At 42.6% G+C, this 19,645-nt stretch overlaps 3 protein-coding genes across 14 annotated transcripts in view; all 3 read left to right on the forward strand.

Annotated features, from left to right (window-relative positions):
- The window catches only part of LOC118363670 (ATP-binding cassette sub-family B member 6-like), a 75,633-nt gene extending 73,433 nt beyond the window's left edge, over positions 1 to 2,200 (forward strand). For all 3 annotated transcript variants that reach the window (XM_052488502.1, XM_035744773.2, XM_035744774.2), the window contains exon 20: positions 41 to 2,200. In XM_052488502.1, the coding sequence (XP_052344462.1) occupies positions 41 to 200 (160 nt within the window). In that variant the 3' untranslated portion in view covers positions 201 to 2,200. The remainder of the gene's footprint in view (positions 1 to 40) is intronic.
- Positions 2,201 to 2,297: 97 nt separating this feature from the next.
- Positions 2,298 to 11,114, forward strand: LOC118363673 (protein CNPPD1-like). The gene is made up of 8 exons (XM_035744779.2): positions 2,298 to 2,496; positions 3,030 to 3,132; positions 3,238 to 3,319; positions 3,407 to 3,527; positions 4,269 to 4,397; positions 6,827 to 6,888; positions 7,562 to 7,679; positions 8,530 to 11,114. The coding sequence occupies exons 1-8, from the start codon at positions 2,434 to 2,436 to the stop codon at positions 9,178 to 9,180; spliced, it is 1,329 nt and encodes a 442-aa protein (XP_035600672.1). The 5' UTR covers positions 2,298 to 2,433; the 3' UTR covers positions 9,181 to 11,114.
- Positions 11,115 to 13,484: 2,370 nt separating this feature from the next.
- prkag3a (protein kinase, AMP-activated, gamma 3a non-catalytic subunit) lies at positions 13,485 to 19,560 on the forward strand. Of its 10 annotated transcripts, none has more exons than XM_035744782.2 (14): positions 13,522 to 13,953; positions 14,253 to 14,292; positions 14,489 to 14,589; positions 14,782 to 14,856; positions 15,037 to 15,118; positions 15,302 to 15,360; positions 15,974 to 16,019; positions 16,138 to 16,192; positions 16,462 to 16,588; positions 16,739 to 16,904; positions 17,048 to 17,085; positions 17,200 to 17,346; positions 18,085 to 18,276; positions 19,312 to 19,560. In XM_035744782.2, the coding sequence occupies exons 1-13, from the start codon at positions 13,738 to 13,740 to the stop codon at positions 18,202 to 18,204; spliced, it is 1,272 nt and encodes a 423-aa protein (XP_035600675.1). In that variant the 5' UTR covers positions 13,522 to 13,737; the 3' UTR covers positions 18,205 to 18,276; positions 19,312 to 19,560. The 10 variants fall into 10 exon arrangements, with proteins under 10 accessions (XP_052344466.1, XP_052344467.1, XP_052344465.1 ...); XM_035744781.2 differs by having other exon boundaries at positions 13,523 to 13,953; positions 16,727 to 16,904; positions 18,085 to 18,178; XM_035744780.2 differs by having other exon boundaries at positions 13,539 to 13,953; positions 16,727 to 16,904.
- Positions 19,561 to 19,645: the final 85 nt, after the last annotated feature.

The following is a 19,645-nucleotide window of genomic DNA, read 5'->3' on the forward strand; positions in this document are numbered from 1 at the left end:
CCCCATTGTAACTACATATTCTCCACTTTCTCCCTCCCAGGCATGATGAGCTGCTGGCTAAGGGAGGGTTGTACTGTGACATGTGGATGAAGCAGCAACATGCCCAGGACTCAGACTCAGCCTCTGACACAGAAGCCAAAGACAGGAAGTCTGAGAAACTACAGCCCCCATCAGTCACTGCAGGCCACAGGAGCCACTGAGTATAGTGTGAGAGGTTCAAGGATATGTAGACATTGTGAGGAGACGGACGAGGGATGCAGGGAGAGGATTAGATACCTCAAAAGGTTGTTTTGTCTGTACTCTTTTAAGGTATCTGTCCATTGAGGTTCATTCGGTTATGAGTGAAGTTAAGCCCCACCCCAACCCTCTCTGCATGTTACGGGCAAGTCTAGGGGCCAAATGTCCCTTCCCTTTCCAAAATGTGAAAGATGCGAACACCTTCAAAATCATGATTTCTCCAAATTATCAGTGGCAAAAATCTGTGCACCTCGCTGTTGTCACATCCCACAGTCTGTTGACATACACTACGATACCAGTTCTGTTACATGCGTCTGTCCACGAGAGATTAGTGCCTAATGAACACGACCAGGACTCTGCATAATCCGTCCTCTTGAAGTGACAGCAAGTCCAAAGTAGACTAATACCTACCCTTAAGCGCAGGTATAGGCAGTTTGGCACAGTGTCTCACAAAACTTTGAATTGTTGACTAATGTTTAGGGGTAGAGAAAAGTATTTGTTTTATTTACAGCATCTACAGGTTCATTGTAAATTATATACATATATATTTTGTTTTACTACATCCACTTTTTAGCTTATGAGATGGATCTTTTTTGTTAGCTACTGTACAAGCAATAGCCTTACATTATACTTAATAGACAAATGAAGCGATTCAGACCGATGTGAATGGTTAACAAAAAAAATCAGTTTCACTCTAATTGTTTTTTGTCTTAGTACAAAGGTATGCGTACAATAACTTCAAAATCTAATTTTGGTTATTAGTAAAACAGATATTTAGTCTGTATTTGGTCCATTTAGCATCGAAACTGCATCAGTTTTACTCCAATTAGACTTGGGCATGATCATGTACTGTACAGTCTAGGTGTTGACTGATACATGCAAAATTAGCTGGCTGTAACTTTTATTTGTCACCAATGGTGATCAATAAGAACTACTGGCAGAGTCGAGAGAACAGAGTCGATGGAAAAGGAAACCTTTATCTATGAATGAACTCAGAATTCTCAAACCTTTCTATGCTGCTACCCTTTTTGCGTAAAGAACTACTGTTTGTGTATCTTTATTTTAATGGAAGAAATTAGTCTGTATATTTGAATTTGTAAATATCTATGCCTTGCATTCTCAAGGCAGTGTGGAGTTTGTCAATATCTGTTGATAATCACACTCCATTTACAGTATGTATTGTCAAATTCTGTTTCATTAATTTTTTTAAAGGGCCATAAGGGAAGATCTATCAATTTAACTGAACTTGAGTTATTTGAGAGAGAATGGGGACTTTATATCTACGTGAAGTCCTTAGAGTTACGAGTTTGGGGTTGAATTGGAAACTGTCTGCATTACTCAAGGGAACGTGAAAATGGACATACTTACCATCCATATATTGCACAGCAGACTACATCGTGAAAAGTTATTTCAGACTGAAATAAATAGATGAATCCCAAATGCATTTGTGACAACAGAAGTCATACCAAAGAGCTAGAGTGGTTTTGCTAGCAAATCATTGCTCTACCACTACAGCAGTCAATCATTTGTAGTTGTACAATGTGTGCAAACAGGTGCAGTCAAATAATTTACACTAATGCCCATGAGTTTAAATGTTCTGTGTCAATGAGTGACATTGACACCACAGGAGGTTGGTGGCGCCTTAATTGGGGATAACAGGCTTGTGATAATGGCTGGAGTGGAATAGTATCAAATACATCAAACTATTGGTTTCCATGTGTTTGATGGCATTCCTTTTGTGCCATTACAGAAATGCAACATTTTTGTTCTGATAATAACTGCTTTGACACAATGTCAAACTCTTTTGTATGTGATTTGGGGGCATAGTTTGTTTTGTAGTGTGGTCTTTGCCTTTGTCACACTTCCAATGTGTGTGGCATCAGGCTATGCTTGGATGTCAAATACATAGATGTTTTTTTTTTTTCTTTGTGTATATGTTAATAAATGGTATAATTAAAGATTATGACGAAGTGGGCTCTGTTTTTACAAATTTACCATATTGCTAGATTTATATTATTAGACAACATTTTGTAGCCATTTAGTACACTGCATAACTGTTCCCGCCCTCCTGTCTTGTCAGCCATCACGACGGGGGTTACTGCTGTGCTAGCTAGCCTGAGTAAAACCAGGCGCCGTTTTATAGCTATTCAGCTAGATTTTCTCTTTCTTCTATTTGGCTAATGTTGGATAGACATCATGGATTTCAACGAATTGTTTAGTGAACGAACATTACAATTTTCTGACTTTCAGGAGTTTACGGTAAGTTGGCCTGTCAAGGCGAGTGACGCTAGCTGAGTTGGCTAGTTTAGGTAGTGAAATATGACAGCAAACGGGTTGACGTGAGTTTTAGACATATTTGGTAATAATCGCATTTTAAATAGGTATACCAGATAAACAACACGTGTTGTATGCCTGTCTTACAATTGAACATCAAAACACGGCCAAGTTAACGTTTAACGTTACATATTGTACAGTATTGTACTAGCTCACGCGGTAACGTAGCTAACCAGCCTGCTAACGTTAGCTATATGTGAATGTGATTGTTCTGGACTTAGCTTCAACTTCATGACTTGTCACCTAACGTTAACTGTTACCTCGTAAAACGGTAGCCAGCAAACCCAATGGGATAACCGAATATAAAAGTTTGTGGGATAGCTAGTTAGCAAGCTAACTTATTCCAACCGTGTTGACATGACTTGCTTATGTAAAGTTAGCTAGCTAACGTTATTTCAGTTTCGTTTTTGTCATGAAATTAGGCCCTTCGCTCAATAAACTCTGATCTGCCTTCACAGTTTCTTCCTGGACATCAGAAACTGTCTGAGAGAGTGCGGAAGCGATTGTACTATGGCCTGGACCAAGACGGCTCTCTAGATAACCTTTCCTGTCCTGTTACAGGTTAGCTATTCTGTCTGTTAGGTTGTGTCCTGTCCATGTGTGACTGTTGTTTATTATGTTGTGAATTTGAATGATTGATTCATATGTTCTGAATATGATTTATAGATATTGCTGTGGAACTCCTTCAGAAATCTGCCCCTAGCCCAATTCGAAAACTGCACAAGAAATATGCTGCTCATGTCGCGAGGTATGTTGTCAGTGAATGTTGACACTGGTTATCCTTTTTTATCATGTAATGGTCTTCATAACTTAATATAGTTGGTTTGTTTTTCAGGGAGGCGTGCATCTCTCCGTGTGCCATGATGCTGGCCCTGGTCTACATCGAAAGGCTACGACACAGGAACCCCGAATACCTGCAAAAGATCTCCTCCTCTGACCTCTTCCTTATCTCCATGGTATGTGGGCCAAAGGTTGCATGCATCTCAAATGGCACCCTATTCCCTTTGTAGTGTACTGCTTATTGTCAGACCAAAGACCTGTATTTCACTGTTAGTCTGCACCTGTTGTTTAAGAAGTATGTGACAATATTTATTTGATTGATTGGAATAGGGTGCCATTTGGGACTCGCAGGTTGTCTCGTTAGAATTCGGCAAAGGCTATTTAGCCTATGTGATAAGCATTAGGCCATCTGACCAGAATTATGCAATGGCCATGTGGGTGACTGAAAAGCACAGGTCTTCTTGCCAGAATTAGGTCATAGCGATGTCTGTGAAACACTAGTCGTCTCGTCAGAATTAAGCCACGGCAATGCACGTGATGGGCACAGAACAGCTTGTTATGAAAATGGGCATCTATAATTGCTGGGCATGTAGGGCCCAGACCCATATACTACACCTAATTCTTGTTCAATTTAGAATTTCCCGCAGCCACCCGCAATGTGCTTTTTAGACCAGGAGTAGGCTTAAGTGTGTGTCTGGAAAATGTTTTCAAATCACATTTTATTTGTCACAAACTGTTTACAGCAGGTATAAAAGATGCAACAAAATGCTGACGTGATAGCTTCTTCAACAATGCAGGACATCAGTCAACAATAGTCACTGTGTAGTATGGGTGTGGAGAAAGATGCAAACACATCTAGCTTTCTATGACATATGGACTGATCTTAACCTCCTAATCCTGTTTCGCCTTTCCTCCAGATGGTTGCCAGCAAATATTTGTACGACGAAGGGGAGGATGAGGAGGTGTTCAATGACGAGTGGGGGGCTGCTGGGAAACTGGACGTCCAGACTGTCAACACTCTGGAGATGAATTTCCTCGATGCTATTGTAAGTTATACATAGTATTACATTACCAGCCTCAGAAATTGCTACCCAAATAAATGCTTCACAGAGTTCAAGTAACAGACCCGCTCAACATACACACAGGCTCCGAAACGTGTGGTCCCACTCAGAGCCATATATTTAATAGTGGTGCGTGGGTCAACCATTAGTTCACCCGTACCCGTCCGCAATGAATGTCTGGGGACCGACCCTAACCAGCTAAAATAGAAAATGCGCTGTAGGCTACAGTCAGAGACGGCAGAACGATTTTTTTGACAGAAGGTGCATGATTTTTTTTTATTGCCTGACTTAGGTATGTTTCTGCTTTATTTTGGTAGGCTTTTTTAGTCACCTTGTCTATAATTAGATACATGCAGCTTCCCTTCCGTCATTATGTTTCCCTAGAAGACAAAATAAACCCTTGCTCACCAGAATGTCACAAATCGATAGAATGAATGCTTCAATCTAGTTGACATTTGTCGTCTCTGCTTCTTTCACGGAGCAAAGACGTTCAGGAACCTGGAGAAAATGCAATAACAAAAAAAAGGAAATATTTTCTGTGTAAATTTCCAAATGGCATCAGGTGGACTTGTTGTAAGGAAATAGAAAGCTGTGTAAACAATCCAACGGGTTTCTGAAAATATTTCAGTTGTGCTTGGATGGATATTTTATGTGGTTGAAATACTATCAGCTTTTATGATGCTGATAAAGATAGCACCTCTACAGATGGTATCTAACTGCGCATTCGCTTTTTCTCAAGATGCTGAAAGAAAGAAATCATATTTCTCCACTCCTGTTTGAGTCTAAATGTTTCCTACATTTGGTGTATCATTTTACTGCAATAAATGCTATGTTCCGCATGGGGTTAATATTAAGGCTTTGTGAGAGGTTATAGACCTAAAGTCAGTGTCCAGATTTCAGTATCCTTTTAACCCATCTGAACAGTGGGATACAGTTCCCTTGAAGTGTCATATGCCTATTTTAAAGTATAGCGCCTCACAATCATCACACATAACATAGCTGACACTGTTATCATCCTCTTTTACCACTTTACCAAATCTTTCCCAAACATTACTTTTCTTGCCCCGCCTTTTCTTTATTTTCAACTCTCCATTTCGTAGCTTTTCTCTTATTGTCCTTTTTGCTTCACTGGATCGCCATGAACTTTTTTCTGTTCGGCCCCTTCCCAAAAGCATTTTACAATTGGGGTGTAGGCTATTTGGCTTTTGAATCTGAAAAATGGCAAGAGAAGTACAGTTGCAAAAACCATCAAGTGCTATGATGAAACTGGCTCTCATGAATGAGGGCCGCCACTTGAAAGGAAGACCCAGAGTCACCTCTGCTGCAGACGATAAGTTCATTAGAGTTACCAACCTCAGAAATTGCTACCCAAATAAATGCTTCACAGAGTTCAAGTAACAGACGCGCTCAACATGGTCTGTTCAGAGGAGACTACGTGAATCAGGCCTTCATGGTCGAATTGCTGCAAAGAAACCACTACTAAAGGACACCAATAAGAAAAGAAGAGACTTGCTTGGGCCAAGAAACATGTGCAATGAACATTAGACTGGTGGAGATCTGTCCTTTGGTCTGGTGAGTGCAAATTTGAGATTTTTTGTTGTTGACCTCCGTGTCTTTGTGAGAAGTAGTGTAGGTGAACAGATCTCTGCATGTGTGATTTCCACCCTGAAGCATGGAGGAGGTGTGATGGTGTGGGGGTTCTTTGCTGGTGACACTGTCAATGATTTATTTAGAATTCAAGGCACACTTAACCAGCATGGCTACTACAGCATTCTGCAGCGATACGCCATCCCATCTGGTTTGCGCTTAGTGGGACTAGTCACAGGACAATGCCCCAAAACACACCTCCGGGCTATTTGACCAAGAAGGAGAGTGATGGAGTGCTGCATCAGATGACCTGGCCTCCACAATCCCCCGACCTCAACCCAATTGAGATAGTTTGGGATGAGTTGGACCGCAGAGTGAAGGAAAAGCAGCCAACAAGTACTCAGCAAACAGTATGTGGGAACTCCTTCAAGACTGTTGGAAAAGCATTCCTCATGAAGCTGGTTGAGAGCGTGCCAAGAGTGTGCAAAGCTGTCATCAAGGCGAAGGGTGGCTACTTTGAAGAATCTCAATTATAAATATATTTTGGTTTCTGCACGATTCCATATGTTGTTTTGATGTCTTCACTATAATTCTACAATGTTGAAAATAGTACAAATAAAGAACTGCAGCTTAGAGGGAACATTGCTAGCACACACACGTCATCCACACAATATTTCATGACCCTAAACCCACCTGCCCGTGGTTATAACCACAGGGACTGCAGGTTGTGTCAACCCACCCATCACTAATATTTAAATCCCATTGTACTGTATTTGTATGGACATATAATATGCAATCTGACAGCTGCTCTCACTTCTGTGTTTTAGGAGTGGAGCCTCTTCACTGAGCCAGGGGACTACTTTGGCATACTGAATCAACTAGAAACCAGGTTTGTGATTGTTGTCATTCACGTAGATCGTGATTTAAAAAATACATGAAAAAATATTTTTCCAATGTATTGTTGGACATGACTTTAATGTAAAAACACCAGCAAATCATTTCCAAGTGATTTTAATTCTGGAACTCTGTTCCAAAGTATTCCTATGCATAATAGAGAGAGATACAGTATATGTGATCGTATACAAATCTGTGCAAGATTTGAAATTATTGCTTTAGTCAAATAAATCTGTTTGGCCTTCTTGTAGTCAATTTGCAGTCTACAAAATATTTGTAATTATGTTCTGACCCCCTAACCATCAGCTCAAGAAAAAATCTGCCTGTGTGTCGGGGTGGGCGGATGTGTCTGTGTGTGACTCCTAATGCATTAGAACCATTAGAAACACAAGAAGCTATGAAGGGTTCGGAATGTCATAGAGACTTCTATTTTTGTAAGCCCCATGACTTTTCATGGAATAACTAAATTAGTAGTGTCAAGTTCTTGTGGTAATTTGGCTGGTAGATCTGATACAGAGCTGCTAGTTCAAACAAAGGGTTGGTCATTTGTGTCACATGAGCGTAGTAACATGAGCGTAGCCAGACTCTGTTCTGGGTCCATCTCTCTCTCTGTTTGCATTGAGTGTGGACTGTGTGTGTGTATTAACTCTGGCCTGTTGTGACTCCAGTATTGCAGAGAACCAGGGGATGAAGCGAGGCTGGTTCACCTACACTGACCTCTGTGTGCTTCTGGAGCAGGCGGCGTGGCGACAAGCACTGACGGCCATCTACCTGCACTTTGCCAAGGTGAGGAGGGGCCAGTGGTCAGAGGACAGGGCAGTGGGGTGCACTGAAGGACTGAGTTGTGGGTAATCCTCAGTATGGGCACACCGTAGCAGAACATTTTGAAATGGACAATATCATTTCTTATTTGACATGTTCAGGTAGTATGTTTTCTCCTGTTTTGTGCCAAATGGACACAACACTAGTCTCAGAAACGCCCCTGAAATTAACATGTCAATGTCATGGAAATTCTTACACAGGGACGCTCGAAGTCAGCTTAAATTAATCAGTGTTTATTGTCAACGTGCTGGAGAGGTTTCAACAAACTCAATACACCATAGTGAATTTCTGTTAGGAGCTCTGCTTGTGGCAGTCCTAGCAGTTGTCTTATATACTGCTATACACAGACAAGTTATATTTGCATGATTTTGCATAATTAATTCATCATTACAGTTTTGTTTAATTTATGTGACTGATCAATATTGGGTCATACATGTGACAGACCAATGCCTCACAAGGCTTCTTCTCTCTAAACTGAGACCTTGAAACTGAAATATCTTTCTTTCTCATAACAAGGTCTGAGCGTACTGCCAAATTATAGATAATGATAAGTGAGGATTTTTTTAATCAGTCACTTACATGAACACAAAAATTGGTTATTAGAACAGCACATGAATGAACACAGAAATTAGTTATAAGAAAAGCACAAGTATAACATTTCCATCACATCAATTTCTGAAAACTGCTCATTGTAGAAACCCACAAACTATGTGTTGATTGAAAGAAGCAACACTTTTGAAAGTAGTTAGTTTGGGAGGAAAGGAAAAACACACTGAAAGAAATCCACTAAATCCACGTCCTCACCTGTCTCTAGGTGACCTGCATGCTGGGGCTGGTGTATCTGACCAGTGTCGCAGGCCTTATCGCCACCAGCCTCCCCAGAAGCAACCAGCCCCTGTCCCCAGTCAGCCAAGTCCACCTGCCTAGCTCCAGCCTCTCTCCACCACCACCACTAGGCCTGCTCCCAGTCCCAGAGACCCCAAGTCCAGCATCCGACCTCCCTCGCTGCTGCGTCTTGGGCAACGACAGTCACAAACGCAGACCTGGCACTCTCCACACCCACGACAACCACGGCTCGCCAATCACCTCCCAGACCTCTATACTGTGTCTATGGGGCTCTCTCCTCACTTCCCTAAGCCACACTGACCCACACCCCCAGCCTGACACTGAACCAGCCTTGTCCGCCTCCTCTCTGCACTACCCCGGCTGCCCAGTTACAGTGGGGAGCCTCCCTCCTGGCTCCATCCAGTGCAGCCCATCGAACACCTCTGCTCCACTACTTGAGCCTGGAACCCGTGGTCACCCCGCAGCACCGTGGCTGGCCCCTGCCCCCCTCCTCTACGGAGCCATCCCGATGCTCCTGGACTCCCGTCTGACTGGCATGGCAACCCTCCGTGTCGGACCCTGCTGCCCACAGTTCATGCTGCCCATCGAGAAAGCCCAATCTCTCCTCATGCCCAGCTAGACACAGACGGACAAAACAAGCCACTATCGTTACCCTGCAATGACTATGACGCCGGACTCCAAATTAAACCAACTGATTTTTCAGAGTGCGTCCGTTGCAGTGAAAGGATTGATTTTGTTTTGTATGTGCATTTTTTTGTTGCATATACTGTCTAAATTTGAGATACGGCCCCCTAAAGGTGAGTAGCACATTTTGTACAGTGGTTTGCCAGCTGAATTGGTGTAAATAAGTGAGATGAACTCATAACCGCGTGAGGTCTGAGTTCTGTGCTCAGACCCTCGTATCTTTTCTAACGTATCTTTTTCAAAGGAGGTTGGATCACATCGCTTTACAATGGGTGTTTCCAAAGTCAAGGAGGTGTTTGAGGTCTAGAAGGTGTGTACATGGCAAACTAATCTTTCTTGTTTGGTTTAAAAAAAAACACAAAAACATGTCTAAGCATAGCTACCATACACACACAGCGTTTGTTACTACCTACTCTGTGGCCTGGGTACCAGATTTGTTTGTGTCATCATTCCACTCACACCATGTTTGGCATGACAAAATGGCATGATGGAAGAAACAGACTGGTACCCAGGCTACCTACTCTTTACCTATGCTTGAAAATGGGGGCTTGTGGGAGTTGGGCTAAGTCAAGTTTTTAGTTGGAAGAGTTAAGTTTTGATGTGACATCATAGCTATTTGAGAAAGTAAGTTGTCTCCACAAAAGCAAGGCTGCTTTCTAAGTCAGTACTGTACTGTAGCGCTTTAAGAAGGGAGGCAATTTAGCCTGGTCCCAGATCTGTTTGTTCTCTTGCCAACTCTATTTGCTGTCCTTGTCAAGCCAAACATTGCATGACAATGAGTGAGAAGGAGTTGGATTGATGGCACAAACAGACTTGCACTCAAGCTAGAGACAACTAGCCTACATTTGATTTGCCATGGAGTTTTTGGGTTATTATTCTCATTTACTGTAGTTGTTATTTTAAAAAATGTCAACATATTTTTGCACAGATGGCTACTGGTCCCTGCACTGAACAATAGTAGAGATGTAATGCTTTTTTATTCCAGTGAAAAAACAGTAAACATTCAATTCATATCTCGGTTTGGCTGCCCCTCAAGTCGTGTTCATTAGGGCACATCATAGCGAAATGCTTTACACCACTTCGCAATAGTAAACGAAAATAGAAGTTTCTTATTGGACAAGGTCAGAGAGCCCCCCTTTTTTTGGGGGGGGGGACATTTGTTTCATTTCCTGCCTACTGAACATGACCCTAAACTCAGATAGCACTGGGGGACAGATGGAACTCTAAATATTTATTTTACCATGATAGAATGCAGTGGCGATCTCTAATTTCATGTTTGTACAACAGAATGCCACGCAACTGAAATGGGTCATAACCAGTTTACTGTTTTGATGTTTTTTTAAATGAGTTTTGAATATGATTGAAAATGTATCTAATGAATGTGATTTTCATCCAATTACCCTTTTCATGGAAACAGTTGTATTGTGCAAAACATCACTTTTAAGTAGAAATGTCTGTTTTTTTAATTTATGCAATTAATTAGTATCCCTCTTTAACATACCAATTTGGTTGGGGAGACCTGACAACATTAAAAACCACTCAATCACTTGCATACAATTTGTCTTCTCCACCTGCTCAAAATTGGAAAATGTCTTCTTTCTCCATAGATTTACTTGAATGGGGATGTAAATTCTAGTAATACTATTTCAGTCTCTCATCCCTGAAAAACAGTTGGCTCTTCTCATATTGTTCTACTCAAGATAGAAGGTTCTTGCTAGGGAATTTGATATTTGTACATATGACTTGGGTTTACATTGACACCTTTCTTACAAAGCCAGGAGGCACTGTGGTCCCAAGGACATGAACTCATGAAGTTTGGCTTTTGTTGAATTGCTGAAAACATCTAAATAAAACAATTTTCAAATCAGACTTAGATTTTGAAGCACAATATCCTTACATTTTGTAAACAATGTGTAGAAATCTGTTTAAAAAAAAATAATAATAAAATGCTTGACTCTGACACCAAAAAAAAACATTTGTCATTTATGCCTGAATTTCTGTTCACATGGTCCACTGACATACAGTATGTAATGTAAGTGGTCAACATTGCGCTATTAATCTCACAATCTGGGCACGCACACACACACCCTAGAAAGCAATATGCTATTTGAGCTGACATCTAAGAACTGCAGTCACACAGGCACTGGTCTACATGTGTAGTGTCAAGCAAGCATTAACCTGGTCACATTTGTTTGGGCTGTCTTGCCAATTCACATGGTCTTTATCAAGACGACACAAACAGAACCGGGACCAGGCTAAGGCACTGTCACCTAAGCCACCATCTTTGGATTCTCAATTGAATTTCTTAAATTCCTCATCTTTGTCTCCTCAAACTGCATTGGAGCAGAATATATGGGGTTCCTGTTCTGTGGGCTGTATTCACAAAGCGTCTCAGCGTAGGATTGCTAATCAAGGATCAGGTTACCTCATCTAAAAGCTAAGCGAAGGACCCTGGGACTAAACACCACCCTCTGCAACTGGATCCTGTACTTCCTGACGGGCCGCCCTCAGGTGGTAAGGGTAGGTAACAACATCCTCCACGCTGATCCTCAACACGGGGCCCCTCGGGTGCGTCCTCAGTCCCCTCCTGTACTCCCTGTTCACTCACAATTGCATGACCAGGCATGACTCCAACACCATCATCAAGTTTGCCGATGACACAATAGTGGTAGGCCTGATCACCGACAACTATGAGACAGCCAAAAGGGAGGAGGTCAGAGACATGGCCCTGTGGTGCCAGGATAACAACCTCTCCCTCAACATGATCAAGACAAAGGAGATGATTGTGGACTACAGGAAAAGGATGACAGAGCACGCACCATTCGCATCGACTGGGCTGCAGTGCAGCAGGTTGAGAGATTCAAGTTCCTTGGTGTCCACATCACCAACAAGCTATCATAGTCCAAACACACCAAGACTGTTATGAAGAGGGCACGACAAAGCCTATTCCCCCTTGGAGACTGAAAAGATTTGGCATGGGTCCTCAGATCCTCGTAAGGTTCTACAGCTGCACCATCAAGAGCATCCTGACTGGTTGCATCACTGCCTGGTATGGCAACTGCTCGGCCTCCGACCGCAAGGCACTGCAGAGAGTAGTGCGTACAGTCCAGTACATCACTGGGGCCAAGCTTCCTGCCATCCAGGACCTCTATACCAGGCGGTGTCTGAGGAAGGCCCTAAAAATTGTCAATGACTCCAGCCACCCTAGTCATAGACTGTTCTCTCTGCTACCACACGGCAAGCGGTACCGGAGTGCCAAATCTAGGCCCAAAAGGCTTCTTAACAGCTTCTACCCCCACACCATAAGAGTCCTGAACAGCTAATCAAAGGGCTAACCAGACCCCTATTTTATGTTGCTGCTACTGTTTATTATCTATGCATAGTCTCTTTAACTCTACCTACATGTACATAAACTCAGCAAAAAAAGAAAGGTCCCTTTTGCAGGTCTCTGTCTTTCAAAGTTAATTCGTAAAAATCCAAATAACTCCACAGATCTTCATGGTAAAGGGTTTAAATACTGTTTCCCATGCTTGTTCAATGAACCATAAACAATTAATGAACATGCACCTGTGGAACGGTCGTTAAGACACGAACAGCTTATTTTGACCCCCCCCTTTGTTCAGGGACATTATTTTTACATTTCTGTTCGTCACATGTCTGTGGAACTTGTTCAGTTTATGTCTCAGTTGTTGAATCTTGTCATGTTCATACAAATAGTTACACATCTTAAGTTTGCTGAAAATAAACGCTGTTGACAGTGAGAGGACAATTATTTTTAGGTTTAGTTTATTACCTCAATTACCTCGACTAACCGGTGCCCCCGCACATTGACTATGTAACGATATCCCCTGTATATGGCCTCACTATTGTTATTTTACTGCTACTGTTGAATTATTTGTTACTTTTATTTTAAATTTTTTACTTAAAATGTATTTTTCTTAACCTCTTATAGCATTGTTGGTTAAGGGCTTGTAAGTAAGCATTTCACTGTAAGGTTGTGTTCGGCTCAACTTTATCCTAGATCAGCACTCCTACTCTGAGACTCTGTAAATATAAGCCCCATTCTTCTCCAGTGTGTTTTGAGAGGAGAGAAGATGTGAGGAATCAAGGAAACACAATTCAAATGCAATCTACCCAGCAACAACTGCACAACATAGTGTGCTTCACCTCGTTTCCTGTTATTGCTGCCCTCCTCAAGCTCGTGCAAATAACAATGAACAACACAATGCCAATGGGAACAGGAAGCCATTACAGCTGAATCAAAACAGTCAACATAGTTACACCCATCACCAGAGTCATAGCAAGCCTTTAAAACACTGCAGCACCTCTCCATTGCATTCAACTTCAGCACATATCCATATTACAACACAACACGTCCTTTTGACTGCTGTTCCTCGTGTCGTCCTACGGTGCCAAGTCTGCGTATCAGATCAGTTACATTACCAGGCTAAATGTTTTCACAACCCAGGAACCACATCAACAACACGATGTAATGCTCCTCAAATCCACACAGAAACTATGCAGAATATGTCAGAGAGGAATGTACCCACCCCTTTTCTGCCTGCGCCTCACCCCAGACCCCACCCCCATCCCGTTGGCCCTCTGCATACCACTTGAGACTCCTGCTCCTAATATAGACCCAACTGGTTTGTGGGACAGGCAGGGGGAGAGGAGCCTACATGTAGCAGGATCTAGCGTTTATTGTTGGGTGAGTTGTGCGCAAGTCTTTCATGGAGAAAATACTTATCAGGCAGGTAAGTCATGGTACACGAGTTGGCCAGATTTGTGTTTGAGAAGTGTGTGTAGGACTGAAACATTTAGGACTACAAGGAGTAAAGCTGGGGTCAAAAAATAAGTTGGTTGGATTGTAAACTGTTTTTGGTTTAGAGCTTTAGTTCAACTTGATCCCGAATGTTTTCCCTTCGAGCTTCATTCCAGCACTGATTTTAGAGCACATTTATCAAGGTGTTATAGAGTGTTGTTGGTGTTCTTTTTCTGTTGGTCTAGATCATGTTTCAAGAGATGCGTGAAGAATTGAAGAATTCAGGTAATTCGGGTAACCTTCAGTGTTTGTGTGAATGTACATTTGTGTGTCTGTTTCATGGAATGAGGCGTGTAGGGGATCTATAACTGTCTGTGTGTGTGTGTGTGTGTGTGTGTGTGTGTGTGTGTGTGTGTGTGTGTGTGTGTGTGTGTGTGTGTGTGTGTAACTTTGTACCCACTTCACTTACCCGTAACTTCAGAGGCTGATGCTGAGATGTACATGAAGTTCATGAAAAGTCATTGCTGCTATGAGGCCATTCCAACCAGCTGTAAACTGGTCATATTTGACACAACACTACAAGTAAGAGTCCAGGGTCGTGTAACCCACTTGTATGTTGAAACTGAACAATACAAAATAATTTGGGGGCCAAATCAAGAGTCCAGGATCAGTGTTCAGTAGGGCACATCGTAGCAAAACGTCTCACAACAGGTTACAGGAAACTAAAATCTGTGTTCTTATTTGGCAAATTCACGTAGTGCCTCCCCGTTTCAGAACATACTCTTCCTGCTGAACTCAGCCCAGATATTCTCCCTCCACTTCCCAAGGGAAAGGTCATGGTCCCTTTTGGTATGACATTTCAAGTCAGAGTTCCTCTCTCCTGTAACTACAGCTACAGTCAGTTATAGTGGTTTTCCCTTGTCCCTGCAGCAATAATTCATGTGCAGCCTCATTCCTTCTTCCCTAAAACATACTCACTACTAAGACGGGTGTTAACTGGTTGTGTTAAAAAAAATCCTATGTTTGCAGGTGAAGAAAGCCTTTTTCGCTCTTGTAGCAAACGGCTTGAGAGCTGCACCTCTCTGGGATAGCAAGACACAGAGGTTTGTGGGTAAGTGAAGAGATTAGGGGGTGCTCTCTTGCTACTTGCTTATGGCAACGCAATGTCCTGAATGATTGCAAGCTAGGGCTGGTTTTGGGGGTAGTGTGATATGAAGACTAGACACTAGCACGTATCCATGCCAATAGTGATGAGCTCTCTCTCTCTATCTCTCTCTCTCTATTGTCCTCACAGGTATGCTGACTATAACAGATTTCATCAACATTCTCCATCGTTACTACAGGTCCCCATTGGTGCGTATATGAACCAAATGGGTTCTTCTGTAACTGGTTCTTCTGTAGCTCAGTTGGTAGAGCATGGCGCTTGTAACGCCAGGGTAGTGGGTTCGATCCCCGGGACCACCCATACGTAGAATGTATGCACACATGACTGTAAGTCGCTTTGGATAAAAGCGTCTGCTAAATGGCATATATTATTATATTATTATTATTAAATGCCAGTCAATATCCCAGTCATAAGCATGTTTCACATTTCATGTCCAAGTCATCCCAATGTGCCTGAAATGGATTGTGTAGCTCAATAAACATCCTTTAAGATGATTTGGACATTTAACATGCAAAATGCTAATAACGGGGATATTGATCTGCATTGATTTTTGGACAAACATTCTTAAAAGTTAGCCTTTGGTGACAGTGGCAAGGTTAGAAACCAAAGCATGGATTGCCGTCTTATCTTGCCATACATTTCTTACATGGTAAGGAAACCATTTTGTCATTTGGGTGGACTATCCCTTTAAGCCTAGTCTTGGCCTATAAAGCATGTTCAATGGAGACAAGATCATGGTTGTGTGAATAACACAGAAATCATTCATCATAATTTGTCCAATATGTTTCCACCCTCCCACAGGTTCAAATGAACGAGCTGGAGAGGCATCAAATTGGAACATGGCGAGGTGATTCATTCAAGTAAATAAGCTAGAGAAAGCAAATTATACAGTGTTCTATGTCTATGGTATATACGTACATGTCTTTCTGTGACTTTCCATTCTGTTTATTTCTCTCTCCCTGCAGATGTGTACCTGCAATACTCCAACCACTGTCTTCACAGTATCGCTCCAGACGCCAGGTGAATCTACGCAGCTCTCAGTCAAACCAACTCCTGTTACCTGGCTTTGCCTGAGTTGTTACTTTTACTGATAACTTTTTTTAAATGAGTAACAGACTAAGGAAATTGAGGCTGGGATTCAGTCAATTACGGGGCAGTGTTCTGGGTTGTGTTCAGTACGGCACACTGTAGCAAAACGTTTTGCAACATGACCCAGGTGTGGATGTTGGTTGTGTTCTCCAGGGTTAGACACTATAGGCCTACTCAGTCTCCCCTCCTCTCCTTTGCAGCCTCTTCGACGCCATCTATTCCCTACTGAGGCATAAGATCCACAGATTGCCGGTTATCGATCCCGTGTCCGGAAATGTCTTACACATTCTCACGCACAAGCGAATCCTCAAGTTTCTCCATATATTTGTAAGACAACATGACTTGAAGAAGATGTCTGTGTGTTTATGCTCATATCATATGGTCATCCATTTCAAACAGTGGTGTTGTGAACTGTATGTGTTGCTTTTACAATCCTTGTGTTCCTTTTTATTTTTTAATTAAAAGTACTCTACACAGAAAGAGACAGTCCCAAAACCCTGCTTCATGCAGAAGACGATCCAGGACGTTGGGATCGGGACATTCCGGAACATTGCCACGGTCCAGCAGACAGCCTCAGTCTACGATGCCCTGTCTGTGTTTGTAGAGAGGAGGGTCTCCGCACTGCCCGTAGTAAACGAGCAAGGTGGGTTAACCTCATCTCTAGTTCAAAGTCGAACACTGACTAGTACAGTATGTGTATGTCCTTACGTAGGTGCCCTTCAAAAATAAAGTTTCACTTGTAAGATGTAGGCAGGCTATGTATCTCACTGTCCTTTGTACACCAAGGCAAGGTGGTGGCTCTCTACTCCCGATTTGATGTGATTGTAAGTGCCCCAAAGCTGCCCGTTACAGTTTAATTCACTTGAAAACAATACAAAATAAAGCCCTTCACATTTTTATTGTTCTCTCCACTCCTCTTCTCTTCTTCTCGGAGACAGAATCTGGCTGCCCAGAAGACATACAACAACCTGAACATGTCCATGCAGGAGGCCATCCGACGGCGCTGCTGTTTCATTGAGGGCGTCATCAAGTGCCTCCCCGACGAGACCCTGGAGACCGTCATTGATCGCATTATTAAGGCTGAGGTTAGTGTCCCACTCTGCTCCCACCAGGGTTGTATTCATAAGGCTCCAAATGGAAGAAAACAGGCTGCAACAGGGAGGGACTACTTGAACGTGTCCAATTAGAAACACTTGTTATTTTTGCTACGGTGTGCACTACTGAATATGACCAAGGTCATGTCCTCTATCACAGTGGCCCTCTCTCTCCACTCCACCTACCAGTTTGTTTAAAAAAGACATCAAAGTAATGGGCGCTGATATGCTGCAATATTTAGCTCTATTAGCCCACACAATTAAATATAAATAGAATTATGGCCACTAGTATTTAAATATATTTGAATGCATTAGCTGTAGACTGTATCAGCATTAGCCCTCTGCTTACTGCTCTACTCTACTTAATTACTGGTAAGTCCTTGTTGTGTAACCATGACCAACCCTTTCCCACCACACACTCCCATCCTCTCCCCCTCCTGTCACCATTCTGCACCAATTCTCTCCCCATTCTACCCCATCCTGCCCCCATCCACTCTCTATCCTGTCCCCATCGTGCCCTCCGTCCTCTCTCCATCCTGTCCCCATCTTACCCCCATACTGCCCCATTCCTCTCTCCATCCTGTCCCCATCTTACCCCCATCCTGCCCCATTCCTCTCTCCATCCTGTCCCCATCTTACCCCCATCCTGCCCCATTCCTCTCTCCATCCTCTCCTCACCCCTTTTACTCCTCATCCTGTCCCCATCGTGTCCCCATCCTTTCCCCGCAGGTCCATCGGCTGGTCCTGGTGGACAAAGAGGACGTGTGCAGGGGGATCATCTCTCTCTCTGACCTGCTCCAGGCCATGGTGTTAAGCCCGGCAGGTATTGATGCCCTTTTAGCCTCTTAGCACCTGTGGGAGTCAGGTCCCCTTGCCCTACCTCCATCTTCCACCGCCTCTAGCCCCACCTTCCTGGCCCAGGTATGTCCACCCTTTTTCTCTCCTCTCTCCAATCCCCCCAGCTCACTGACTGGCTGTCCGACACACTTCTTTGACCCCCCCCCACAACAGCTGCTGCTGCTATACGTTGCACCCTGTTTCTCTGAGCTTCAGCCACATATCAACCCCCCACCACGTACCCTGCAGACACATACACACACACTTTCTCTGCAAAGGGTGATTATGATGACCTCTGACCTATCGTTCCCTGCTTGCCTGGTGCATGGGGAGCAGTATAAATCCAATGACTTTCAAAAGGACTGGAATCTTGAAGATTCCAAGCTTTTGTGGTTGACATTCTATGGATTAGCTGCAGCTAAAAGGCCAAGTTACAGTATGGCACTAGAGGAATGTGGTGATGTATCTGCATAAAGATTTGATGATATCTGATTTGATCTGCGTGCCAAATGGCACCCTATTCCCTATAGTGTACTACTTTTGACCAGTGTCCATATGACTCAGGTGAAAAATTAATAAATAGCTTGGCTTGTGCAAGCTGAAACGGTTCATCTCCTGTTTCTGTAGCGTGAGGCAGCTTGATGTGCATGTACAGCCCCTGGATAGGACACTAGTCTGTCTCCGGTCAGTAGTTCATTATATAGGTAATAGGTTGCCGTTTGGGATGCAACCATGTTGTTGTTCATTTGCATCTCTCAGATTGGTTTGTGTCTACGGCAAGAATGGGGCGGCAGGGTAGCCTAGTGGTTAGAGCATTGGACTACTAACCGAAAGGTTGCAAGTTCAAATCCCCGAGTTGACAAGGTACAAAATCTGTCGTTCTGCCCTTGAACAGGCAGTTAACCCACTAGGCCGTCATAGAAAATAAGAATTAGTTCTTAACTGACTTGCCTAGTAAAAAAATAAATAATAATAATCTGTATGGAGCTTATTATATATTTATGCTGATATAATAAGAACACACTTTGATGCACACAACCTTTTTTTATCATATGCTTTGGTTACAATCATTCCAATCTTTGATAATATTGCATTTCCACTATTGTTTTTTTTTTCCAGAGATTTCAAGCAAATCAAACTGAGATCACTAGAGGACAATGTGAAGTTCATGGTGGATGAAAAGGGAGACCGTTTTCAAAATGTCAACATACTGTTGTAGAGAAAAACAATCTGCAACAATCAGCTGTATCAGTTGAGTTCAATAAATCACAATAGTCATTAGTTACATTTGATGAAATTGATGATAAGTTTGTGTTACTTTGTGTTGCCCTGAATTTGTGCTGTATTAATTAAACATGTTCAAATCAATTTGACTTGTTTTTTTATAATGGACTTGCACAATGGATTTCACTGTTTTATGTAAGCTTTTCAGAGAAACAAGTGGAGATGTAAT

The sequence above is a fragment of the Oncorhynchus keta genome, chromosome 30 (genome assembly GCF_023373465.1).
Source record: "Oncorhynchus keta strain PuntledgeMale-10-30-2019 chromosome 30, Oket_V2, whole genome shotgun sequence".
NCBI classification, from domain to species: domain Eukaryota; kingdom Metazoa; phylum Chordata; class Actinopteri; order Salmoniformes; family Salmonidae; genus Oncorhynchus; species Oncorhynchus keta.